General features: G+C 37.9%; 1 protein-coding gene across 7 annotated transcripts in view; it reads right to left on the reverse strand.

Annotated features, from left to right (window-relative positions):
* The window catches only part of COL28A1 (collagen type XXVIII alpha 1 chain), a 179,590-nt gene that overhangs the window by 78,443 nt on the left and 78,459 nt on the right, over positions 1–22,688 (reverse strand). For all 7 annotated transcript variants that reach the window (XM_070615699.1, XM_070615698.1, XM_070615701.1 and 4 more), the window contains 7 exons: positions 18,367–18,438; positions 17,552–17,620; positions 14,959–15,030; positions 11,018–11,086; positions 10,313–10,381; positions 6,467–6,535; positions 6,147–6,215 (listed from right to left, as the gene is read on the reverse strand). In XM_070615699.1, coding sequence (XP_070471800.1) covers positions 6,147–6,215; positions 6,467–6,535; positions 10,313–10,381; positions 11,018–11,086; positions 14,959–15,030; positions 17,552–17,620; positions 18,367–18,438 — 489 coding nt within the window. The remainder of the gene's footprint in view (positions 1–6,146; positions 6,216–6,466; positions 6,536–10,312; positions 10,382–11,017; positions 11,087–14,958; positions 15,031–17,551; positions 17,621–18,366; positions 18,439–22,688) is intronic.

Below are 22,688 nucleotides of genomic sequence, written 5' to 3' on the forward strand. Positions count from 1 at the left end.
TCATGCTTTTCTACTTTGAGGATAATAAAAAGCAAGGTGAATTCCTATGAAAAGAATTAACCTCTTAAGAATTTTCCAAGGAGTGGTACTCTGAAGATTCTACTAAATGACAAAACTAACAAATGACTGAGTTTTAAAATAAGGTAGAAGTCAAAGTGATGATTAGTGGCTGCTTAATGTTTCTTTCTTCCTGGCTTTTAAATAAAATTAAGACATAACTTAATAGTTGTCTTATAGACATATCTTAATAGACTCCAAATACCACAAACATAAGCAGCCCTCTGGAATGAATTATGTCATGAGCATACATACCGGCTTAGTAACTCTGGAATACCTCACTGTGATTGCCAGGATGTCAATGGAGATTTTAGAGGCCTTCTTCTAAGCTTATGGAGAGACTACCTGATACTGATAATGTATATTGATCATTGCCTGGTCATTTTCATATCACTCGGTGACTTTTCACTGACACCCTTTAATTTGCAAAGGGAGACATTAACAATCACCAGCACACTTATCAGGGGGATGAGGAAATAAGTAAGAAGATACCAGAAAACAAACATTCAAATCATGGTATCATTTTCTTTAGAGTATTTTTAAAGCTTTAAATTTTAAAATATTTAAAATAATTTCAATTCTTTGAATTCATTTCTCTCCTGGAAGTTTAATATTCGCCCCAAAGCAGTAGTATCTCAAAATCCATGATTATTTAAAAGCTTGCTTTAGGATTTAGGGGGATTTGTTATTGATTGTTTCTTCCTTTTCTCAAAATCAGCTCATCAAAGATGAGCAAATGATGCCCCTGTGCCAAGAGTCTCATTGGAGAAGAGTTGTTCTTATTTAGCTGAGTTAGAAACCTTAAAAATAGAAACATTGATACTGCCCCTAATGACAGGGAGAAGAGAAGTCTCTTGTACTGATATTCAATATAATTTTCAACCGGGGAAAGTTCCTCCAGTCTGCATGATTAAAAATAAAAATGCGTTGATGGAGTTGTGGGTGGTGAATGTTAAGAGGATTTAGTGTATCTCCAGGGCTGAGGAGAAGGTATGTATGTACTTCTAGGGAGAGAAATGCAGAGCTAGGAAAACAGCAAGGAGAGATGAAAGCAATACTGAAAGTCATAAGGAGATGGGAGTCCCACCCTGATTTTAGAGCTCATGCATAGAACTGAACTGGGGAGTAACCTTGAAAAGTCACCTAGTCGAGTTTTCCTGGTCTTAAATATGACCTTTTCTGTAGCCCAACCGTCAAGTTGCTCAGCATTTAAATTTGATATGGCTCTGGCTTTAATTAGTCCTGTTTCTGAGCTGATTGTCCTGCCTGAAGCAATTTTGCAGCCATATTGTAGGAGGTGGGTTTCTTCAACTCCAATTTGGAATCATACCCTTAACTTTGCTATCATTAAGCCTGTATCCTAGGCCAGCTCTCCTTGTCAGACACTGTTCAAAATGGAGTTTCTTGTCCAGTCTATGTTCACTGATGGAATCCACAAATTCCTAATGCATCTCTGTGTGAATCGCTCCTCTGTTTCACTACTGCCTGTTGGTGGTGTGCACATATGTGAGCCATTGCAGAGAACAGAGGAGTGATTCAGATGCTGGGAACATTTTTAGAATAATGATACACAGTGGAATTTCACATAGACTTGCATTTTAATTTATGACTATGGGCCACTTTTGTCAAATAAAGCATGTATTTATAATATTCAAACATTTAAAGCTTTTGAATAATGTTTAACTCTTTTGGGTTTAGGTTTATGCTTCTCTTTAATATTTACATAATGTAAGTCTTGACAGTGGAAAAGCTAGAATGGGAAGAGAAACAATCCAACTGTATGCTAAATGGTGCTGAGATAGTTGTAAGATGGACAGCATTGGAGGCCGAGCATCTGTAGATTAGGGCAAGTCATTCTTTCTGCTCTGATTTATTCATCTGTTTAGTCTTTCATTCATTCATCCATATTCATAATCTCCTCTCATGAACAAACACTATATAGTATCAAAACTGTTTACATTGTAAACAGGCAAGTTGTTCAACGTTTCTGGTTCTTGATTTCCTTATCTATAAAATAAGGAAGTTGTTGAAATGCCATGATATTCTGGAAATATTTAGGTAATATATAATATAATATTTAGGTGCTATGCAATAATAATAACAACAACAATACCCAACAAGTCTTCTCTGCTCACAGGTTTATACCAACCACTTGGTGGTGAAGAAGTCCCTTGAGTGCTCCAAAAGCCAGGTGAGATTTCCTTGTGCAAGGATTGACCTTAGCTCAACTGCTCCAAGGCTCTGGGGAAGGCCACGGCTTTCTCTGTGATGAACCAGCACACAGAGAGGGGCTGAAAGACCTAGAGAGACGGATGCACCTAAGAGCTAATGGCAGGATGCACCTGCCCTTAGGGAGCTCAGGAGAGCCACTCCTTGTATTCCTCTTCTAGGTGGCCAAGAACAAACGTTTACCAATAGAGATGTAAGGGAATTAACCCTTGGGCCACATGTACCTCTTAAGCCTTTAGGAGTAAAAATACAGGAGCAAAGAGTTATCAGGCCTTCTCAAAGGGAGATTAGATTTACATAATGATTGTCCCCAAATCACAAAGCGTGTTCCTAGGCTCTAGGGCTCCAGTAAAGAAATGCAGGCAGCGTTAGGTAGGATCTTTGAGCTTGTCTTCCCCATCAATGAGCTGGGAGTTTGGGTCTAGGGTCAGGGTACTGGATGAGCACTTCCCACTTAGCAAGGAACCAAATTGTCAGTTCCTCTTCCTAGCATGTTTCAAAAGTGGATTTTAAAACTATTTCTACCATCTCCTTGGAAGTTGTAGTTTTTACAAGAATTTTAGAAATCTCTCAGAAGCCCTTGCCAGAATTTTGGATTCAATTCAAGGTAATTGTATATAGAAGTAGTATAACCACTGATGTCATATGGAATTCTTCTACTTGGAAAAAAACCCGTGGAGTACCACAAGGGCACAAGATGTCAGGGACTGCTTTTGATATGTTTTGAAACATAGAAGCTTTGAGTCTAATGTCTGTGTCATATGCTAAACACATGTGACCTTAACTAAATATTACAAAAACTCACCATAAATTAATCGTCAACCTTAATGGTTTCCTCATTTCAAAACACATTTGTTTTATAAGTTAATGCCCTAAGGCCAATATTTTAAGGTGACTACACAGAGTTTAAATGGAAAACTTATCAGAAATATATGTCAATACAGCTACGCACACACACACACATACACATTCCCACATACTTAATTTTCTCTGCCATTTTAACACAAAATGGAAGGAGAGGAATTCTGCACACATTTGAATCTAGTGCTTTTGCTCCCATTGACAACTTTAGAGTATTTTGAAAATCTCACCTCCACTTTACCAAACCAGAAAGACAAAGTTAAGTGGCAGGAGACTTTTCCTAATATCTCCCTTTCTTTACCAGTTTCTGTTCATATCTCTGTGTGTTTCCAAAAGTTTTCTTCAGAAAAGAAAGGCCACATAGAGACTTTAAGGCCTTTATAAAAGACAAAGGATGATTTTGAAAGTTATCTTTCAAAGCTGGTATTGGCTTTTAGAATTTCCTTTATTTTCAAGTTTATCATCAAGTTCTTTGATTCTAAGACCGGCTCACACTCCTAATATTCTCCTTCGGGGGCTAGAGATTTCTAGGCTAACACACTTTCCCAGCGTCCAGAGGAAGAGACAACAGAGAGAAGGAAAAGGCAGCTGAGAGGGAGGCGGGCAGATAGGGGCAGATCCTAGCTAATGTTCTCTTCTCCCCTCCGCCAGAAGGGAGCTGTCGGCTGCTTCCACTCCGCCTCCTGTTCGGGCTAACAGAGAAATACGAGTTTCACCTAAGACACACCTTCTCACAACATGTTAATTGTTTCAAAAAATAAAATAGGCGGGATAAAATTGTAAAGGAACACCTTTTTTTCTTAATGTTTTTCCCCCTAAAATGTATGAAAGCAAATTCAAGAGACTTTTAGAAGGAAAGAGTATATGAAATCATTTAGTAAAAGTTTTAGTCTGTATGTTAAATAATCCGACATTGTGGAATATTCACAAGAATCAAATGTTCAAATGTTCTCTATCTGTGCCTAAGTACCTCTTGACTATTACTGCAAAATGTAAAGCAGTAACATACTAGGATAATTTAATATAATACAATGCATACATATAGAAAATATTCATAATAATCTACTCTGTGGAAATGTATATGATCGTACGTTTCCATTAGAATACAAATATATTCCAGTATATATTTAACACATCTTATTTTATCCCTTTTTTTAAATATAAAAAAGCTTCTACATCCCTAACTAAAGGAATATTTAGCATAATAACAAAAGTTTGTACCAATGTTTCACTCAGAGTAGAAAATAATGAGGTTTATGTACTGAAATTTCTCTTTCTATTTTCAAATTTTAACATTTTGACATATACTGTGCCTCAAAAAGAAAAGATTACTTCATTACTCAAATTCAGCATGATCATTGACACTGCCGACGGGTGTTAATGGATCAGATTCCGTCCCAGGTCAGACCTCACCAGAACCTTGATATAAGCACCTCAGATGTGTCTCCTCTGCACAGTTTACTCAGCACTTTCAGACACAGCCTCTCCCTGGACTCTCACATAGACCCTAACAGACAGAGACAGGGCTGGAATCAAGACCTCCTTCAGAGACGCCATGTAGTACCATGGTCTCCAATCTTTCATTCTACCTGGGAGAGGGCAAACGGGCACCTGTCCCATTGTATAAAAGCAGTATTAAGGTGTTGTCACTCCTAAGTGCTGGGGCAGAGACTAAAAAGTTAAGACAAAAAGTTGACATTGCGCACTTACAACGCCTCTCTCTAATGACCCAGAAGCATTTGAAAACCTAAGTGAGTAGATATGTTTCTAAGGAAAAACTTGTCTCTTCAAGGTATTATTAATCATTCACTCATTTTCCAGTCATTCAACATGTTATAGAGCTCCTATTGGGTGACACACCTAGTTCTGGTGCCAGGAATTTAGCAGGAAACAAGACGAACAGCCTGCCTTTGGGGAAATTTACACTCTTGTGGAATAAACAAAGCAGTAAGTAAGCAAGGTGGTTTCCAAAAGTGATACACACTATGTAGGAAATACACAGAGGGACGTGATAGTGATGGGGAGGGTGGGAGAGGACAGAGATGGGTGGTCAGGGAGGTGAGATTCAAGCTGAGGCCGTATAAGAATGAGCCATCCTGTAAGAGCCAAGGCCCGGAAGCAGGACTGAGCTGAAGTAGTGAAGGCCAGTGTGGCTGGAGGTAGGCAGCAAAGGAGAAAGGGGCAGGAGCCTCAGTTGGGTCTCAAAGGTCCTTCTAGGCCATGTAAAGTGATTGGAGTGGTTTTTGAGAAAGAAAGGGAGATGATCTGATTTATGGTTTTAAAAGACCACTCTGCCTGCTTGGTAACAGAAGGGCAGAGGTGGAAAAGGGGAGACTAGTGAAAAGGTTGTTTTCATAGGCCAGGCATTAGACCATGCTGGTCTGCCCCAGTGGAAGCAGCAGGAGAAAAGCAGCCAGAGTCAAGATATATTTTGAAGGGAGAACTGACAGTATTTACCAAAAGACTAGATGTGGAGAGAGGAGAGGGAAAGGCAGGCACTACCAGTTATAGGCACTACAAGGGTGAAAATCAAACATTCTATTTTGGATGTTAGGTTAGAGGTGTCTGTGAGAAACCTACGAGGAGACATATGGTAGGAAACCAGATGTGTCAGACCAGAGCTTAGAGGGGGGAAGATAGAAATTTGAAGCCATCAGCACGTGGATAGGGGTTAAAGCCATTGGACTGGATGCCAGCACCTAGGAAAGAGCGTGGCTAGAGAGAGGAGGGCTCGGAATAGAACTCTGATCTTGGTACAGGAAGACAAAGCAGCAAAGGAACGTGAGAGCTGCTACCAAGGAAGGAGGAGAAAAACCATAAAGTTAATCTACATCTTCAAATTTGTGCAAGGTACCCAGAATGTCCATAGATGAGGATAAATACCTGTGTCAATTTTTCAGACACCTCTACTCTTCTGTAATGTCTAAAAAAATTTCACATTCAGCAAACTCACTTACTTATAGATACATTTTTAGAAGCTACCTACTTTAAAGTCTTACCTTCGCTCCAGTGTCTCCCACTCCACGTAAACCCATTGGTCCAGGGGGTCCTGGTAGTCCTCGAGGTCCCTGAGATGATATAATAAGGGAGAGAGTGAGAGTCCTTGTATGTGCAGTGTTCAGAAAGAAAGAGAGAGAGAGGGACAGAGAGGGAGAGAGGGAGGAAGAAAGGAAGAAAGGGAGGCGGTGGAAAGAGAGAGAAAGAAAAAGAAAGGAAGGAAGGAAGGAAGGAAGGAGGGAAGGAAAGAAAGATGGAAGGAAGGAAGGAAAGAAGGAAACAGGGAGGAGAGGAAGGAAATAAAAGCAATGTCCACACTTACAGCCGCACCAGGATAGCTGTCGCCTTTGGGTCCTGGAGCACCCACTGGTCCCCGAGGGCCTTGGGCACCCTGGGTAAATTCCAACACCAAGTGATATCATAAGACTAAACTATGAAACACCTGGCAAAACTTAAGCACAATATCAACTCAATATGCCAAAGGTGGATTTGATAGGTGCAGAGAAATTATTTGAAAAATTTTAGAAGGAAACCCTACCACATATGGCAACTTATCTCATCATAAGTCTCATCCATTTGTGGTTGTGTCTTATCCATTGTGTTGCAAGTGTGAAGCTTGGAACGAACATAGGGAACGTATATGAACCATTACAAAGTCCTCTGTAGGAAAACACTTCATAGGAATTAGAAAATGGCTGATTGCTGATATTTTTAATTTTAAAAATTACAAAATTTTAGTGCATCATAAATTAGTGAGAAGTATAAAAATGAGGAAATTTGGTAAGCATCATGTGAGAAGAAAAGTAGAAAAGAATACATAGCAAAATTTTCAGTGTAAAAATAAGATAATTATATGTTACCCATTTTTATGTTACATCTATTGTCTCCCTCAATGGGGCTCAAATTACAGGGGGAATAAACAAGCCCAAATAAAAACTAAAAACAGATTAATTTTTTAAAGACAAGTTGTAAAGGGCCAGAACACTGAGTTTGTGGTTCATATCTTGAGACCTAGGAAAAAGTTATAAATGTTACTTTACAGCTATAACCTTAAGCATCAAAAACCTTTAGTAGCAACTACTGGCCTCCTCTGTAAAGAAGAGGGAAGGGTGATTACGGCCTTTTGAACAGCAGAATTTTCTGAGATGTGTAACTCTCTACAAAACGGAAATCAAAGAAATTTCTGGCTAACATAAAGTGGAGAGAAAGGAAGAAAAAAATGAGGAAGACTCTTTTATAAGAAGATTTATTAAATATAAGTCTATTACACTTATATTTAAAACTTGTAATATTTCTTTTTACACCACATTTCATTCTGTTGCTGTGACAACTCTTACAATGGCCCTTGTCAACACACATCATTTATTTTGATAAAGAGCTGCTCATGTTTTAAAATATTTATAGTTTTTTACATTAGGAGGAAACTCTAATAATAGACAGATTTTTGTTTTCCAAGATTGGGAAAAGTAGCAGGACCCTCAAAACTTTACTTACAAGCAAGCAAACACAGGTCAAACTACCATTACTCCAAGCCAAAACGTTGCCCAAAATCCAAGCCCAAAACACTGTTCCTAATTCTACTCCTATGAATCAATGATTGATTTGGGGGAAAAATCTACGTACCCTTTAAGCAATAAGAAAGTTAAATTTATTTTGAAAACCATGAATGTAATAGCTGTTCTTTCCTATTAAATCTGAGACTGATTTCATGTGGTTAACCTTCTTAAGAATGATCATCTTCAGAAAACATGTGACCACTTAGAAAGACTTAATGTGCTATTTATCATCAACAAAAACCCAAGATGATCCCTTAAAAAGTTTTATGACAGAGAGCAAAAACCAGGTCTTCCGGAGAGGTGAATTTTGGTATATCCCCAACCACAGGGAACTGGTCACTTCTCAGAAGCAATTTATTATGCTCTTCCAACAATGGTTAAGGTTAAAACTCTAAACTTCCATATGGGAGTATGGGATGTGTCCCAAAATAAAATGCCTCTTTCTTTCCATGCTGACACAAGGAGCAGGCCAACAACAAAACAAAGCGGTAACTGCTCCCTGGTTAAGTTGAAAGGAAAAGAAGATTGGAATCAAAATTCACTTTTAGTTTTTATTTTTAGGTTCCAAGCCTATAACAAATTATCAGCAGCTGTTTTTATTTATCCTCTGGCACCCACACTGGAGGGAAAAACATTCAAACGTTCATAGTTTACCAACACTTTTTCCCTTGAGATCTTTGTCTTCTCCTCTGCAAAAACTTCAGTTAGCTTGTTACTTTAATGTTCATAGGAACTATCAAGGAGCGGGGATAGAGGCAGTGTTCTTTCTTAGCTTTTTATTTTGGACTCCTCATAATATTTTTATAAGTGGAATTTTGCCACTTGGACTTTCTGCACTGGATTCAAGAAAATGTCCTGGAAAATGAATCACTTTGAAGTGTCTTTCTCATTCAATAGAAATTAGGGCAGAAATTTTAATCTGGTGTTTTGAAATTGGCTTTGGGGGGATCTGGGAGTTCCATAAAGTAATACATAAAACCAAATTAATGTGTCCAAACTTCCATCAGACATTTAACCCTCCAAAAGCTTAAAAAACAATGCATTAGGGAAGAATAGCAGAAAGAACATCATTAGCGGCGAAGGGATTAGAAAAATGTTTGGAGTGAATAAGAAAATGACTTTAAATACCGTCACCTACAATGCCCAGTAAAGAGCAGTAGAAACAGGTAGGGCTTATAAACCCCAGCTGCACATTTAATTGCATTTTATTTCAATTGTAAAGAATAGTATATGTAGAGAGAAGTAACTCTAAATCATGGAACTAGGAATACATAGATTCCAGAAGTTATCAAACAACACAAAAATTGTCACCCAAATGTTCTTGATCAAATTCAGACCTGTAGGTTTAACATTAGGAAATTTAGAATTTTCTCCCTGAGTCATACACAGCTTGGCTTCCCACGTGCCTCAGGGTCTGGGGAGTGGGATGACCGTCTTGTTCTTGCTGGCCTGGGACTTGCTCTGTTTTAGCTTGAAAGTTCACATTCTGGGAACTCCCTCTGCCCCCAGTAAATGAGAAGATTATCACACTAGCAGGACGACTGGTAAAGTGACTAAGAAAACGAGGTCAGGATCCTCCCTCAACCTTCAGAAAGAACCACTCCGATTCCTCTCAGTATAGAACAGCTTTTGCATTATGTTTAAAGATGGTTCTAAGTTTTCTTTTTTGAAGTTTGAAAATCACCAATGTTCGTGTTTGAACCCTTACCCAGAAGAGACAAATTGACAGAACTAAAGCCAGCTTCCAAGCTCCTTAACAACATGCTCTGAATTTAGTAAGTGCTGATTATGGAGCCCTACAGTCTGTTCTCATAAACAGGGAAGTGCTCGTTGACATTTGGAATGATATATTGTGCTGGGACGCTGGGTTTCGTGTGAGGAGGCAAACGGAGTTTTGTTGCCATGGAAAAATAGATACGATTACTTAAAGCTGTCTTCTCCTATAATTATTTGCATTTTCATTTAAAATAACCCTTAAGATGAATAACAAAGCAGAGAAATTTGATTCAATAAAGCTTTTTGGACAACGTTTTGCAGAAGAGATACATCGGCCATTAATATGTAAATGAAAGAGGCTAGAGGCCTATAATTTCTTATATCAGAGACATTACAAAAAGCATTTTCGAACTGTTTAGTCAGCAAAAATTGAGGAGCTGTCATCCCCAACATTTATGAAAAATCAATGATCTGATGGCTTGATTTTTAGAAAAGGGACCAGTGTAGTCTTCCATCTGAGTTCATCAACTGCAAGCAGAGCGATCTCAATCATCAACTTTCTTTTTTTTAAAGACTGGCCCTGAGCTAAAATCTCATGCCAATCTTCCTCTTTTTTGTTTTTCTTCTTCTCCCCAAAGACCCCAGTACATAGTTGTATATGCTAGCTGTGAGTGTCTCTGGTTGTGCTATGTGGGACACCGCCTCAGCGTGGCCCGATGAGTGGTGCCATGTCCGCACCCAGAATCCAAACTAGCGAAACCCTGGGCCGTCAAAGTGGAGCGTGCAAACTTAACCACTCGGCCACAGGACCAGACCCCTAATCATCAACTTCTTAGGTATTAAATCTCCTTTCACTCCTCTCACATACGGGAAAAAAGAACAGCAGTAAAGCATACCTTTGGTCCTCGAATAGAAATTCCAGGTTCTCCTTTAAATCCAGGCACGCCAGGTCCTCCTCTATCTCCCTGTACATTTCAAACAATGTTTATAGTTTCAGACTTTAGCTTGCATCGGAAACCATAATGGGACAGAGCGAAAATGCAATTGGCCAATTTGTGAAGGGCTTGATCTGTCAGCCTCAGATCTTGAGATAGTACATTCTTCTAACATATTGGAGGGGAATTTCAAATCCTAAGCAAACAAAACCTGCCAGTAAAGACTACTACTGCTGTTTAGAGAAAGGCCATTGAAATACTAGGTGGCTCTTTAGACTCAAATATTTAATCTTTAAGAATGTCTGGGAATGCTTTTAAATCTGAGTGGCCTTTTCTTCTGCCAGACACTCTGTTTATAAGTCCTAGCAGATTCTTCCGAATAAATGCAATAAATTCTTACCTGCATTAGGGCATAGGATTTGGGAGAGGTAGTTCAAGGTGAAGTGACGAATTCAAGACCAGGAGTAAGAAATCTGGTTTCTAATGTTAAATTTGCTGCTGGCCCTTAGTTTGCTTAATTGTGAAACATCGTATAATAGACCTATGCAATATCTTGGAGTTCTTCCAAAACTAAAATTCTGGTTCACTTACTGGTATCATGAATTTTTCACCCTCCAACTGCCAAAGATTCCAGTAAAAGAAAAAAATATTCCTAAGAATGCATACCTTTGGCCCAGGTGGTCCAGGATTTGATGCTCCAGGCATCCCAAAAGGGCCCATAACCCCCGGATCACCCTAAAAACAGAGCAAAATATTCATTACATTTCAAGCAAAGAAATCATATTCTGGAATTATATTAGGAAAAACATAGAAATGTATTTCCAGTCTTTTAAAATATTATGACCTGTCTATTTCATAGACCAATGTGAAAATATTTGAGCATCTTTCTTAAGCCACTTTAAACTTATTGATGATTAAGACTTCAGTGCCTTTAATGGATGCATTCAATTAATTCCTGAGTATTAGGAAATTTTTATCTCTTGCGCATCCTTTTATTAGCTAATAAAACTATGCAATTCATGATGCTTCCCTTTGTGTTATGTGCCTGGAAGCTCAGAGGGAAATATTTGTTCAATTATGGCAATTATCTTCAGCGTAGGTTTTTGAGTACACTTAGTAGATAAATAATTTTCCTTCTAGTTTATAACGTTTTTGTTATTTTATTTTAGGGCCCATGGCATACCAGTCTTCCAGTATGCTATCCCACATTCCTTTTTAAAGGTAGAGTTTATAGTAAAAAAAAAAAAAAAAAGAAATTTCAAATAGAAAAATTAAAACAGTTCTCTTTTTTGGGGGGACCTCAATATCGAACTGAATTGGCATCTCAATAAAGACTCAATCTGGAACAACAAGCAATCTCTCTGTCTAGAGGAATAATTCTCAAATTTGGGGGAGTAGAGGAAATCGTCAGAGGAATTTGGTGACATACAGAGTCCAGGGTTTCAGCCTCAGAGATTTTAATTCAACAGACATAGGAGCTGGGCCCAGACATGTAAATTTTCATGTGGCACCTCTGGTGATTCTGACAGGTACCGTCACTGCGCTTAAAAATACTATGCAAAGCAATTGGCAATAAAAGAGAGTGCACACACTCCATGAGGTGTTCAGAATGACCCATTTTGGATATTAGAAGAAAATATGAGGGCTACACTATATATTTTTATCTCATCTTTTAAAACTCTAATTATTTATGTGTCTCATAACATATATGTTAGTATGATAGTTTATGAATAAAAATTACAATTAAAAATAAACAAACAATGGCTTTCCCAGTGGCACAGAGGTTAAGTTCACACGCTCCTCTTTGGTGGCCCGGGGTTCGTCAGTTCAGATCCTGGGCATGGACCTACACACCACTCATCGAGCCATGCTGTCGTGGCATCCCACATAGAAGAACTAGGAGGACTTACAAACAGGATATACAACTACATACTGGGACTTTGGGGAGGAAAAAAAAAGAGAAGAAGACTGGCAACAGATGTTAGGTCAGGCCCAATCTTCCTCACCAAAAAAATAAAAAATAAATAAACAAACAAATCTATATTGAAGTGTGGCCAAAATTTTTTTTACTAGTAGGGATTTATAATCAAACAGTTTAGAAGCTACTGATCTAGAGTACATAGGGTAAACTGCAACCAGTGGGCCAAATGCTGCCTATTGCCTGGGTTTGTATAGCCACGGGCTAAAAATGGGTTTCATGTTTTAAAATGATTGTTATATAAGTGCCTACATAATATCATTAATTTTTCCTCTTGGCCCACAAAGCCTAAAATATTTACTACTTGTACCTTTACAAAAAAAATTTGCCTCCTCCTGCCTTAGAGAGTAAGCTATTCTCAGTAATGTGAGCTGCCCATTTGGTCCTCTGCTTCCTCTGGGAGGGACTCCATCAATCAGGTCCACCCGTAATGACTCTAGCCCTGAGCTGAAGCCTATCACTGTCCTGATCACCCAATATACCAACAGGCTGACCACTCCCGCCTACTGGGGCCCAGATCATAGCAATGCATGTATGTGCCAATCCTTAATTCCAAACCCACACGGCCAGGATTCTGGCAATGGAAAATCCCCCTATTCAATCCTATGGCAAAGGAATAAAACGTTATCCTGTTAAAATTTTCCCTAGAACCAGGCTACGCAAAATTATGCTTATAGATTTAATCTATTCTACTTCTTTTTTTAAAAAAGAGGCCAATTACTTTCAAAATACAGTATTATACAGCCAGCTTTCATGGCCTAGTGGGTAAAGTTCAGCGCACTCCTCTTCAGTGGTCCAGGTTGGTTCCTGGGTGCGGAACCACACCACTCATCTGCCAGTAGCCACTCTGTGGCAGCGGCTCACACAGAAAAACTAGAAGGACCTACAACTATAATAAACAATTATGTACTGGAGCTTTGGGGAGGAAAGCAAAAACAGAGAGAGAGGAAAATTGACAACAGATGGCAGCTCAGGGCAAATCTTTCCCAGAAAAAAAGAATTTATACATAGAAAGTATGCAATTCTTCCTAAGACCCTGTATTAACGTGTGATTGTGCTTTAAAATACGCTAATTCTTCATCAAAGAGAAACTTTATTTCAAAATACAGAAAAATATTCACTTTGAAGTATAGTAACTAAGATATAAGAATAATCACGCTAGGGGCCAGCCCGGTGGCGTAGTGGTTAAGTTCACGCACTCTGCTTTGGTGGCCCGGAGTTCACCAGTTTGGATCCTGGGCATGGACTGTGCACCGTTTGTCAGGCCATGCTGTGGCAGGCGTCCCACATATAAAGTTGAGGAAGATGGGCACAGATGTTAGCTCAGGACCAATCTTCCTCAGCAAAGAAAGGATGATTGGCAGTGGATGTTAGCTCAGGGCTAATCTTCCTCAAAAATAATAATAATAATAAAATGAACATCCCTGAATAAAATTTTTTAAGAAAAGAATCACTCGTTAATACTAATACAACACGTTTCTCATATAATGGCTTTTCTCATCATGTGCTCCTTGAACCACCTGCAGCAGAGGGCACTTATTTAAGAAATAAAGATTCCTGGGACCCACCTACCAACTAAATCCAGATCTCTGGGCATGGTGCCGAGAACTACGAATTCATGACAAGCTCCCTGGGTGATCCTGACGGACACTGAAGTTTAAGAATCACTGGGCCACAGTGGATGCTTTGTTTTGTACCTTCTATTATGTTACTAGTACCGTTTTTTTTTTTTTAGTTGTTTTTTTAATAGTCTGGTCCTTGAACATACTCCTTGTCTCTTTCTTAAAATTAGCATCTTCCTAGAGGCCTGAACTCCCTAAGGCTTGCCATTTCTGTTTCCTGACACATCCAAATAACCTCAATATTCTCTCTTGCTAAGTCAGGACACATATCTGAGTGCTTGTCTCACAGTCTCCTTCAGTTCTTTCCTCAGCACCCTGTCTTGGGAAGTTTATCAGGACATACATCCCCTACTTTCCATTTCACAGTATTGATATTTTTCTCTTTGAAGAATTCCAGGTATTGAACGCTTTCTACGTGCCAGGAACTGTGCTAAGTGCTTCACAGTATTGATATTTTTCTCTTTGAAGAATTCCAGGTATTGAACGCTTTCTACGTGCCAGGAACTGTGCTAAGTGCTTTGTTAACTCTTGTAGCCCCCACAACAACCCTGTGAGATAGATGCTATTATTACTTTCTTTGATGATTGAAGCGACTGGCCCAGAAAGGTTCCAGGTGGAACAGGATGGGAATGCCGCTCTCCCGCCTTCTGAAGCCCCGCTCTGCACCATCGCTGCACTGCGGGACTTTTCTGTTGTCCAGAAAAACAAGGTGATAGAGAATTTGTATCTCCCATGGTCCTAACTTTATCCCAATTCTGAGTATTTGGTTGTTATTAGAGAGATAAATAAATACTCCAATGAAGATTACCTAACTATGCAATCTCTTTATTCCATTTTATTACAGTCCGGAATAGGATATATTCTAAAGTCTTTTTCATTTAGTGGTTTTGTTTTGTACTTGTTGAGAAGGAAACAGGGAATCAAATTTGCAATAGAAATCTAATATTCTATTAAACCAGTCACAGTTCCAATCTCCCAGAGCATAAATGAGAATATAAGACACATACCTTTGGCCCTTCGGGCCCCGGAAATCCTCTTTGTCCTTGATTTCCTTTGCTCCCTTTCTTTCCTTCATCACCCTGACAAAATAATTATAAAAACATAGTTGTTGACTTAACAAACCCTCTTTAATCTTAAAACAACCATATCAGGGCCAGATTCTCAACCAACACCAATTTTAAAGCGATGCGCCCCAAGCCCAGCTCACTTGTGCAGGGTTCGTCAATGTGCTTGACAGGTTGGATGACTTCTGAGCTGTTCAGTCTTCACCATTTATTCAATATGATTTAATATTTTTCAAAATCTAAGTTCCGTATCTTTCTTTGGGGACTTTTATTTGAATTTACAGTTCTTTTGCACCCTTGGTCTATCAAAAGATGATTCTGAGACATTCAGACATTCAGAAAAGAGAGCTATCTATGCTTTTCATACTGTTCTTCAGCTTTCTTGCTATTTCAGTTTAACATAAAATGAGACGTTTTTCAAATCCAGCCCATTTCATCCTCAGTGGGGAGCCTAGTTCTTTCTCCCAAAGGAGACCAATATTTCTACTGGTAGAAACGTGTGTGAGCATTGACTTGGGGCAGAACTAGAAACTGCCTACTGGCTGTTCTCCAGCCTAGTTGGGTACACCAATGCTCCCCCAAAAGACTTTTGTTAGCTTCAACCAGAAGCCTCAGAGCATTACAAAACTATCCTTAAACTAGGGGTCAACAGCAAGGCACCCTATCCAAGTGTATGCCCAGCTCAGCAAAAGAATAACTCCTGGGGGTTTGCAGGGGAGGCCACTTAAACATTTATCACATAAGTGATTATACCATGGTTTTCAAACCTTAGCTTGTATCAGAATCACCCAGATGGCTTATTAGCCCACAGATTGCTGGGCCCCACATCCAGAGTTTCTGATTTAGTAGGTCTGCATTGGGACCCAAGAATTTGCATTTCTGCCGTGTTCCCTGGTGATTTTGATGCTGCTGGTCCAAGGACCACACCTTGAAAACCACTGGACTATACCAAGGTCATCAGCAATGCAGACCCTCCACCAAGAAGAAGAAGTGACCTCTTGTAGAATCTACAGAGAGGTAATTAGTTCCCCACAGTCCATATTAATGGAGAGCAGTGACCCAGGTAATAAAAAACAACAGTTGAATGTCCAAATATCAGTTATTGTATCACTGTCATTTGCCAATAGAGACAAAAATCTAACCATAACTATTTATTTTCTTCCGTTCTCCACCAAATTTAACTTATTGACCTATATCCCCCCAGAAGACAACAGCAGGAACCCAACTAAATGTAACAAAGTGCCAGCACTGAACCATAGCATGCCTGGGCCATGTAATATATTGCTACCACTCTTCTTCAACAGCCTTCCATAAGCCACAAATCGCCTCAAAGCTACTAATCCACTGGCCTCTCTTTCCCATGTACATTCTCCTTGCTCTGTTGGTGGCATTTGACACCACCCATTGCCTTCCTCTTGAAACTCTTGTTCCTTGGTTTCCCTAACACAGTAACTCTTCTGCTCACCTCTGTGCTGCTCTGAACCTTCTTTCTCCAGCTACTGCACACCATGGGATTCAAATCTCAACTCTCTTTCTCAGATATATATTTTTCTCAGATACATATATTTCTCATTCTTATAGCTTCAACTATTAACTCCAAGAGTCTATTTTCCAAAAGTATATTCTAGAAAACATTAGTTCTCCTGAATATTAATAGGCAAGAATTTCCAACAGTATTTCTGCATGTTAAAAAAGGTCTTCTCTGTCCATATTCCTCCCCTCCCCCTCAAAAAAGGGATCTCCTAGTCTGGTAAGTCAAAAATAAAATTTTTTTTAATTTTATAAATATATTTAAATTTCAAATTCTCACATCTAAGGGTAAGGGCTCAATTTTATCCAATATTTCCACAAGACATACTCCTTGAGCTATCAATTTCTATTTTAGTACAATTATAAGTAGAACACTAATAAGTATACTGATTTATTTTTACTTTACTCATATACAATTCTTCAGAATCTTTATATGGGCACTGGTGACTCTTTCTAAAAACTGCAGGAACACCTGGCACCTTAGAGGCTGTAGCTTGTGTCACTAATGGTATTATTGATGAATTTGGAGATTCCTTATCTTGACATATACAGATGTTATTCAACGTGTATTTCTGCAATGTATAAAATAAATTTATGCCAAGTTGTAAAAGTGAAACTGCATTTACCAGGTGATTTTTTTTTTTTTACTGTGTGGGATTCTATAAATATGTGAAGAAAATTTATGGACTTTCAAGTCTCAAGGATGTATCTCAAGGCTTCTTTTCCTTTCCTATGGGTTTTTAGAATGTCAGTCTGGCCATTATTGAGAAAACATGTGTTGAACTCCTCCTATAAGCTGAGTCTTACAATAGATCTAAGGAAAATAAAAATGAATAATACATACTTGCTGTCTTCCAAAAGCTCTCAAGCTAGTATCCATAATTTCAAGCCAGAAGTAAATACATTTGACACAGCAAGAATAACAATCAAATTTCTCCTAAGTTGGCTCTTTAATATCAGGACCAGAACACAGGCAGTCTGCTCCCCCACACCGTCAGTTCCGTACCTTGGGGCCAGGTTGTCCTTTTCCAGGAAGTCCTTCTGGGCCTCTTGTTCCTGGAAGCCCTGCTTCCCCCTAGAGGAAATGACACTGATGTCTTTGCTGACCCTCCGTAAACAGTTTGTACGAGCCCACCTTGTCTTCTTTCACGGCCAGTGTACTCTCTGCTGAGACCCTCCAAAACAGACCAGACCTTCACTCCAGTCTCCAAATTAATTTGGAAGTTTACCAACTTGAATAAATTAATATCAAACTCCCGTTTAGCTCAGAGCAGCTGAAATATCATGAAAAAGTCCAACTTCTCAGCCAATTTCTAAAGCAATAAGCTCACTTTCCTTTGGCTCTTCGTTCACATTTGGTGGGTTTTAAAAAAAAGAAGACCTTCAGCCTTTCCATCTGCTGTTTTTCACCACTTATATTGAAAAACGAGCATTTCAAATGTCAACTCAAAATACTTTAGGAAATCTTTATACTGGCCTTACTTCCTGAATGCATTTACAGACTCTCCTTTTGGAGGAAAGAAAAAGTGTTTTTCTCTAAGTTTAAATTAAAGTGCTTTCTAGGAATCCAAAGGGACTAGGTCACTGGAGGATGCCAGGCTAAAATGCCAGAGAGAAGGCAGAGGGTGTAAGACACTACTCAACTGCCTTTGAGGTGCTCTTTCTATCTGAAGGAAGTGAAAAAGGAAATTTAGAGTTGTGGGAATTTTTTTAAAAAAGACTAGGTTTGCCCTGGATGGTTTAATTTGAGCTCCTGCAGGACCAAAATATCAGGGTGGTTCGATAGTTTTTAATCTAATAATATGAGAAACGTAGTGTTACCTTCTTCCCTGCAGCTCCATCTTCTCCTGGTACTCCTGGGTGTCCTGGAAGCCCTATTGAGCCTGGCTCCCCCTGGTGGATGAGCAAAGATTTTATTTCCCAGAAGTTCATATTTATCATGCACCTCCATTTTGAGGCACTTGCAATTGGATATATCTTATAATGTCTGAGTAAAGCCTCTGAGTGGAGAAATCTGAATAGTGATTAATAGTCATTAAACTATTTGACCTTGGAAAGTTATTTAACCTCTCTTGTTCTCAGTTTTGAATTATGTTGTTTGTTATGTGTTGACTTGTGACCCCAAAAAAGATATGCTGAAGTCATGACCTTTGGTACCTCTGAATGGGACCTCACTTGGAATTAGGGTCTTTGCAGATGTAACCAAGTTAAGATGAGATCACTAGGGTGGGCCCTAATCCAAAATGACTGTTGTCCTTATAAGAGGAGGAAAACACCATGTGACAACAGACACAGAGGGAGAACACCATGTGATGACAGAGGCAAAGATTGGAGTGATGCAGCTGTGAGCCAGAAATGCCAAGGACAGATGGTCTCCACCAGAAGCCAAGAAGAGGGAAGAAAGGATTCTTCCCTACAGATTTTGGAGGAAGCATGGCCCGGCAGACACCTTGATTTTTGACTTCTAGCCTCTAGAACTATGAGACAATAAATTTCTGTTGTGTTAAGCCACACAGTTTGTGGCACTTTGTTACAGCAAGCCTAAGAAACCAATATAAAAGTGAAATGAAAAACTCTGGGCCCAGCATCACTCCCAACTCTAATATTCAATAATTATACTTGCTTTCCAGTTGATTTGTGATTAAGAATAAGTCCTTTAAAATGTTCAGAGAAAATACATGCTACATTCGGAGAATATAAAAGTGTCCTTACTGCACTTATTAAGAGCAAAAAATATTAAATATAATTGAAAGTCATTTCAACTAAACTCAACTGAAAAAATTAGTGAAAATAAAAAGCACAGTAAACCTAAAAATGAGTAGAAGGACATGATAAAGACAAGAGCAGAAAATAATAAACTTGAAAATAAAAAGGAAGAGGAGTAACAAAATTAAAAGGTAATACTTTAAAAAAACTAATAAAATAAACAAACCTCTAGCAAGAATGAGTAATATTAAAAAAAGAAAAGGCATAAATAAACAGTATTAGGAATTAAAAGGAAATGTGACTTTATACATACTAAAGATTTTTAAAAATCATAGAAAATTTTTGTGACAGTTTGAAACAGATATATTGGAAAACATTAATAAATAGATAATCTTCAAGAAAAATATAAATTACATAAGAAGGAATGGACAAGCTAAGTAAACCAATTTATTTATTCAGTTAAGTAAACGGAATCAGTAATTGCAAGTCTCTGACTTCCGTTCCCTCCCAGATCACAGTCTTAGTTGGTTTTACAGTCAAATCTTCCCAAATTTTTAAACCTTTGAGGCACAGATATAAATTGTTCTGAAAAATAGGAAAAAGAGGAAAGTCTACCCAATTTGTTTTACGAGGTTAATAAAACCTTGATTAAAAATCACACAATAACAAGTAAACTAAATTATAGAACTAGCTACCTATGAAAATAGATGTAACGTAAGCTTCCAATAAAATTGGAGGCACTAGATTTAATTTCTTGCCTGACAACTAAAAAAAACAGACAAAATATGTGAAACAATGTCTCTCAAGACATTAGACACCAAATAATGAAGGACAATAATCCCTGAGAAAGGGAAAACGAATTAGATGAATGCTGTAACTTCCTCTGTTTACTGCCTGGGGAAAGTCTCCAGGCTTTGGTGCAGGGAGAGAGAACCCAGAGAAAGTTCAGAAGTCTCCCTAACTTCAAGAGACAAAGGTAGGAGTCTAAGTAAGCCAAAGCATCAAAAATTCACAGAATAGATTACTAGAGACGAAAGAGTTACACAGAGAACTATGAAGATCTGTTGAGCATCCCCCTTGAGCATTCAGATGAATACTGTACAGCACAGTGTGAAGAAACTACCCAAGGCTAGGAAAACAACCAACTTAAAGGATAAACCTCAAAATTCTTAGGGAACAGATTAGAATTCTAATAAGGGTCTTGCCTCAGTAGTGGGGAAAAACTAACCCTAGACGAAATGCTGCTCTTATCCTATCTAATAAAACTTAAAAGCAAAACCAAGAGGCTCAAACTGTTTTTGAGTAATTTAACAGTATTCAAGAACAAAGCTCAAAAATATTTATGGGAATACAAAAATATCCAGCACCAAAAAAGGTAAAATTCATAATGTTTGGCATCCAATAAAAAATTATCAAGCATTCAAAAAAGCTAGAAAATCTAACACAGAAAATGATGCAGGCAATAGAATTAGTAGATAAGAACCTTAAAGCAGTTATTATACTGCATTCCATATATTCAAGAAACTAGAGGAAAGTTGCCACATATTAAATAAAAATATGAAAGATACAGAAAGACACGAATTGAACTTCTAGCATTGAAAATTGCAAAGAATGAGACAAAATATATGCTGGATAGAATTTTTAAAATTCGATCTCACAGAAGAAAGGATTAGTGAACTGAAAGATATAACAATAAAAACTATCCAAAATGAAGCAAAGTTAGAAAAGAGACTGAAAAAGAATGAGCAGAGCATCAGTGAACTATGAGATAACTTCAAGCATCCAAATTTAAGTAAAATTGGCGTTCCCTGGCTGAAGGCAGAGGGTGGGAAATATTTCGAGAAATACTGGCCTAATATTTTCCAAAACTGATGAAATCAATGACCCATAGATTCAAGAATATCAATGAACCCCAAGCACAAGAAATATGAAGAAAACTAAACTAGGGCACATTAAAATCACTTGGCCCAAGACCAGTGATATAGGGAGAGTCTCAAAAGTAACCAGAGAAAAGAGACATGGTAGATAGAGAGACAAATGTATAGATGACAATAGATTTCTCATCAGAAACAACGCAAATGAGAAGAGGGTGGAACAATGTTTAGAAAGTACTAAAAGAAAAAGGAAAAGTCATCAACCTAAAATTCCACACCCAGTGAAAATATAGACAAAGACTTTTTTTGGAAACCGATTTGGCAGTTTTTTGAAAAGTTAAACAGATACCTACCATATGACCCAGCTACTTCACTCTTAGGTATTTACCCAAGAAAAATAAAAACATATGTTCATATAAAGGCATGTATATAAATGTTAATAATGGCTTTATCTATAATATCCAAAGCTGGAAACAACCAAAATGTCCATCAACAGGTGAACGGATGAACAAAGTATGGTATATCCATACAATGGAATACTGTTTATCAAAAAAGAACAACCTATTCATACATGTTAAACATGGATCTCAAAATAATTTTGCTGAGTGAAATGCAAGCTAATTTATAATGACAGAAAGCAGACCGATGGATCAGTAGAGATAGGAGAAGTTACGGAGGGATGGAAGGATGGTATTACAAAGGAAGATATGACCTTAGGGAGTGATGTATCATTTTATTATCATGGTTATGGTGAGAGTTTCAAGGATATATACATATGTCAAACTTATCAGATTTTATACTTTAACCATGTGCTTTTATTGTACATCAATCATGCAACAAATAGAACAAATAGAATTATTTTAAATGGATGCAGAAATCCTAAATAAAGATTAGTCATTGAATTATTATCATAAAAAATTATACATCATGATTAGTTGGATTTATCTCAAGAATGCCAGAATGGTTCAACATCTAAAAACTCTGGAAATTAAATACACCATACTAACAGGTTAAAAGGGAAAAACAATGCATTATCTTAGTAGGTACACAATCTGATAAAATCCAACGCTCATTTATGATGAATAAGCAACTTTTGGTACAATCGAAACGGAAGGGAATTACCTTAACCTAATAGAAGGTATCTATCAAGAACCTATAGCAACGTCACACTTAAAAGTAAAATTTTAGAAGCATTTCTTTTGAAGTCACTTCTTTTAAACGTTGCTCTGGAGATCCTAGCAGCGTAAAAATGATAAAAAAATGAATAAGAAAAAGAAGAACTAAAAGGAGATATGAAAAACTGTTTTTATTTTCAGACAATACGATTATGTACACAGGGATTTAAAAAGCACAAGACTTTGCAAACAATTCAAAATAATAAGAGATTTCCTAAGGTGGCTGGAGAATAAAGTCAATGTACCAAAACAAAACAAAACAACAAAGCAATACTTTTCCTACAGACCTATAATAGCTAATCAGATGATGTAGAAAAAGAAACAATTCACAGTTACAAAAATTTCTCCAAGGTATCTTTTAAACTAAAAAGGGGAAGATCTTTAACGA

This window comes from Equus przewalskii, chromosome 4, assembly GCF_037783145.1.
Source record: "Equus przewalskii isolate Varuska chromosome 4, EquPr2, whole genome shotgun sequence".
In the NCBI taxonomy this organism is placed as follows: domain Eukaryota; kingdom Metazoa; phylum Chordata; class Mammalia; order Perissodactyla; family Equidae; genus Equus; species Equus przewalskii.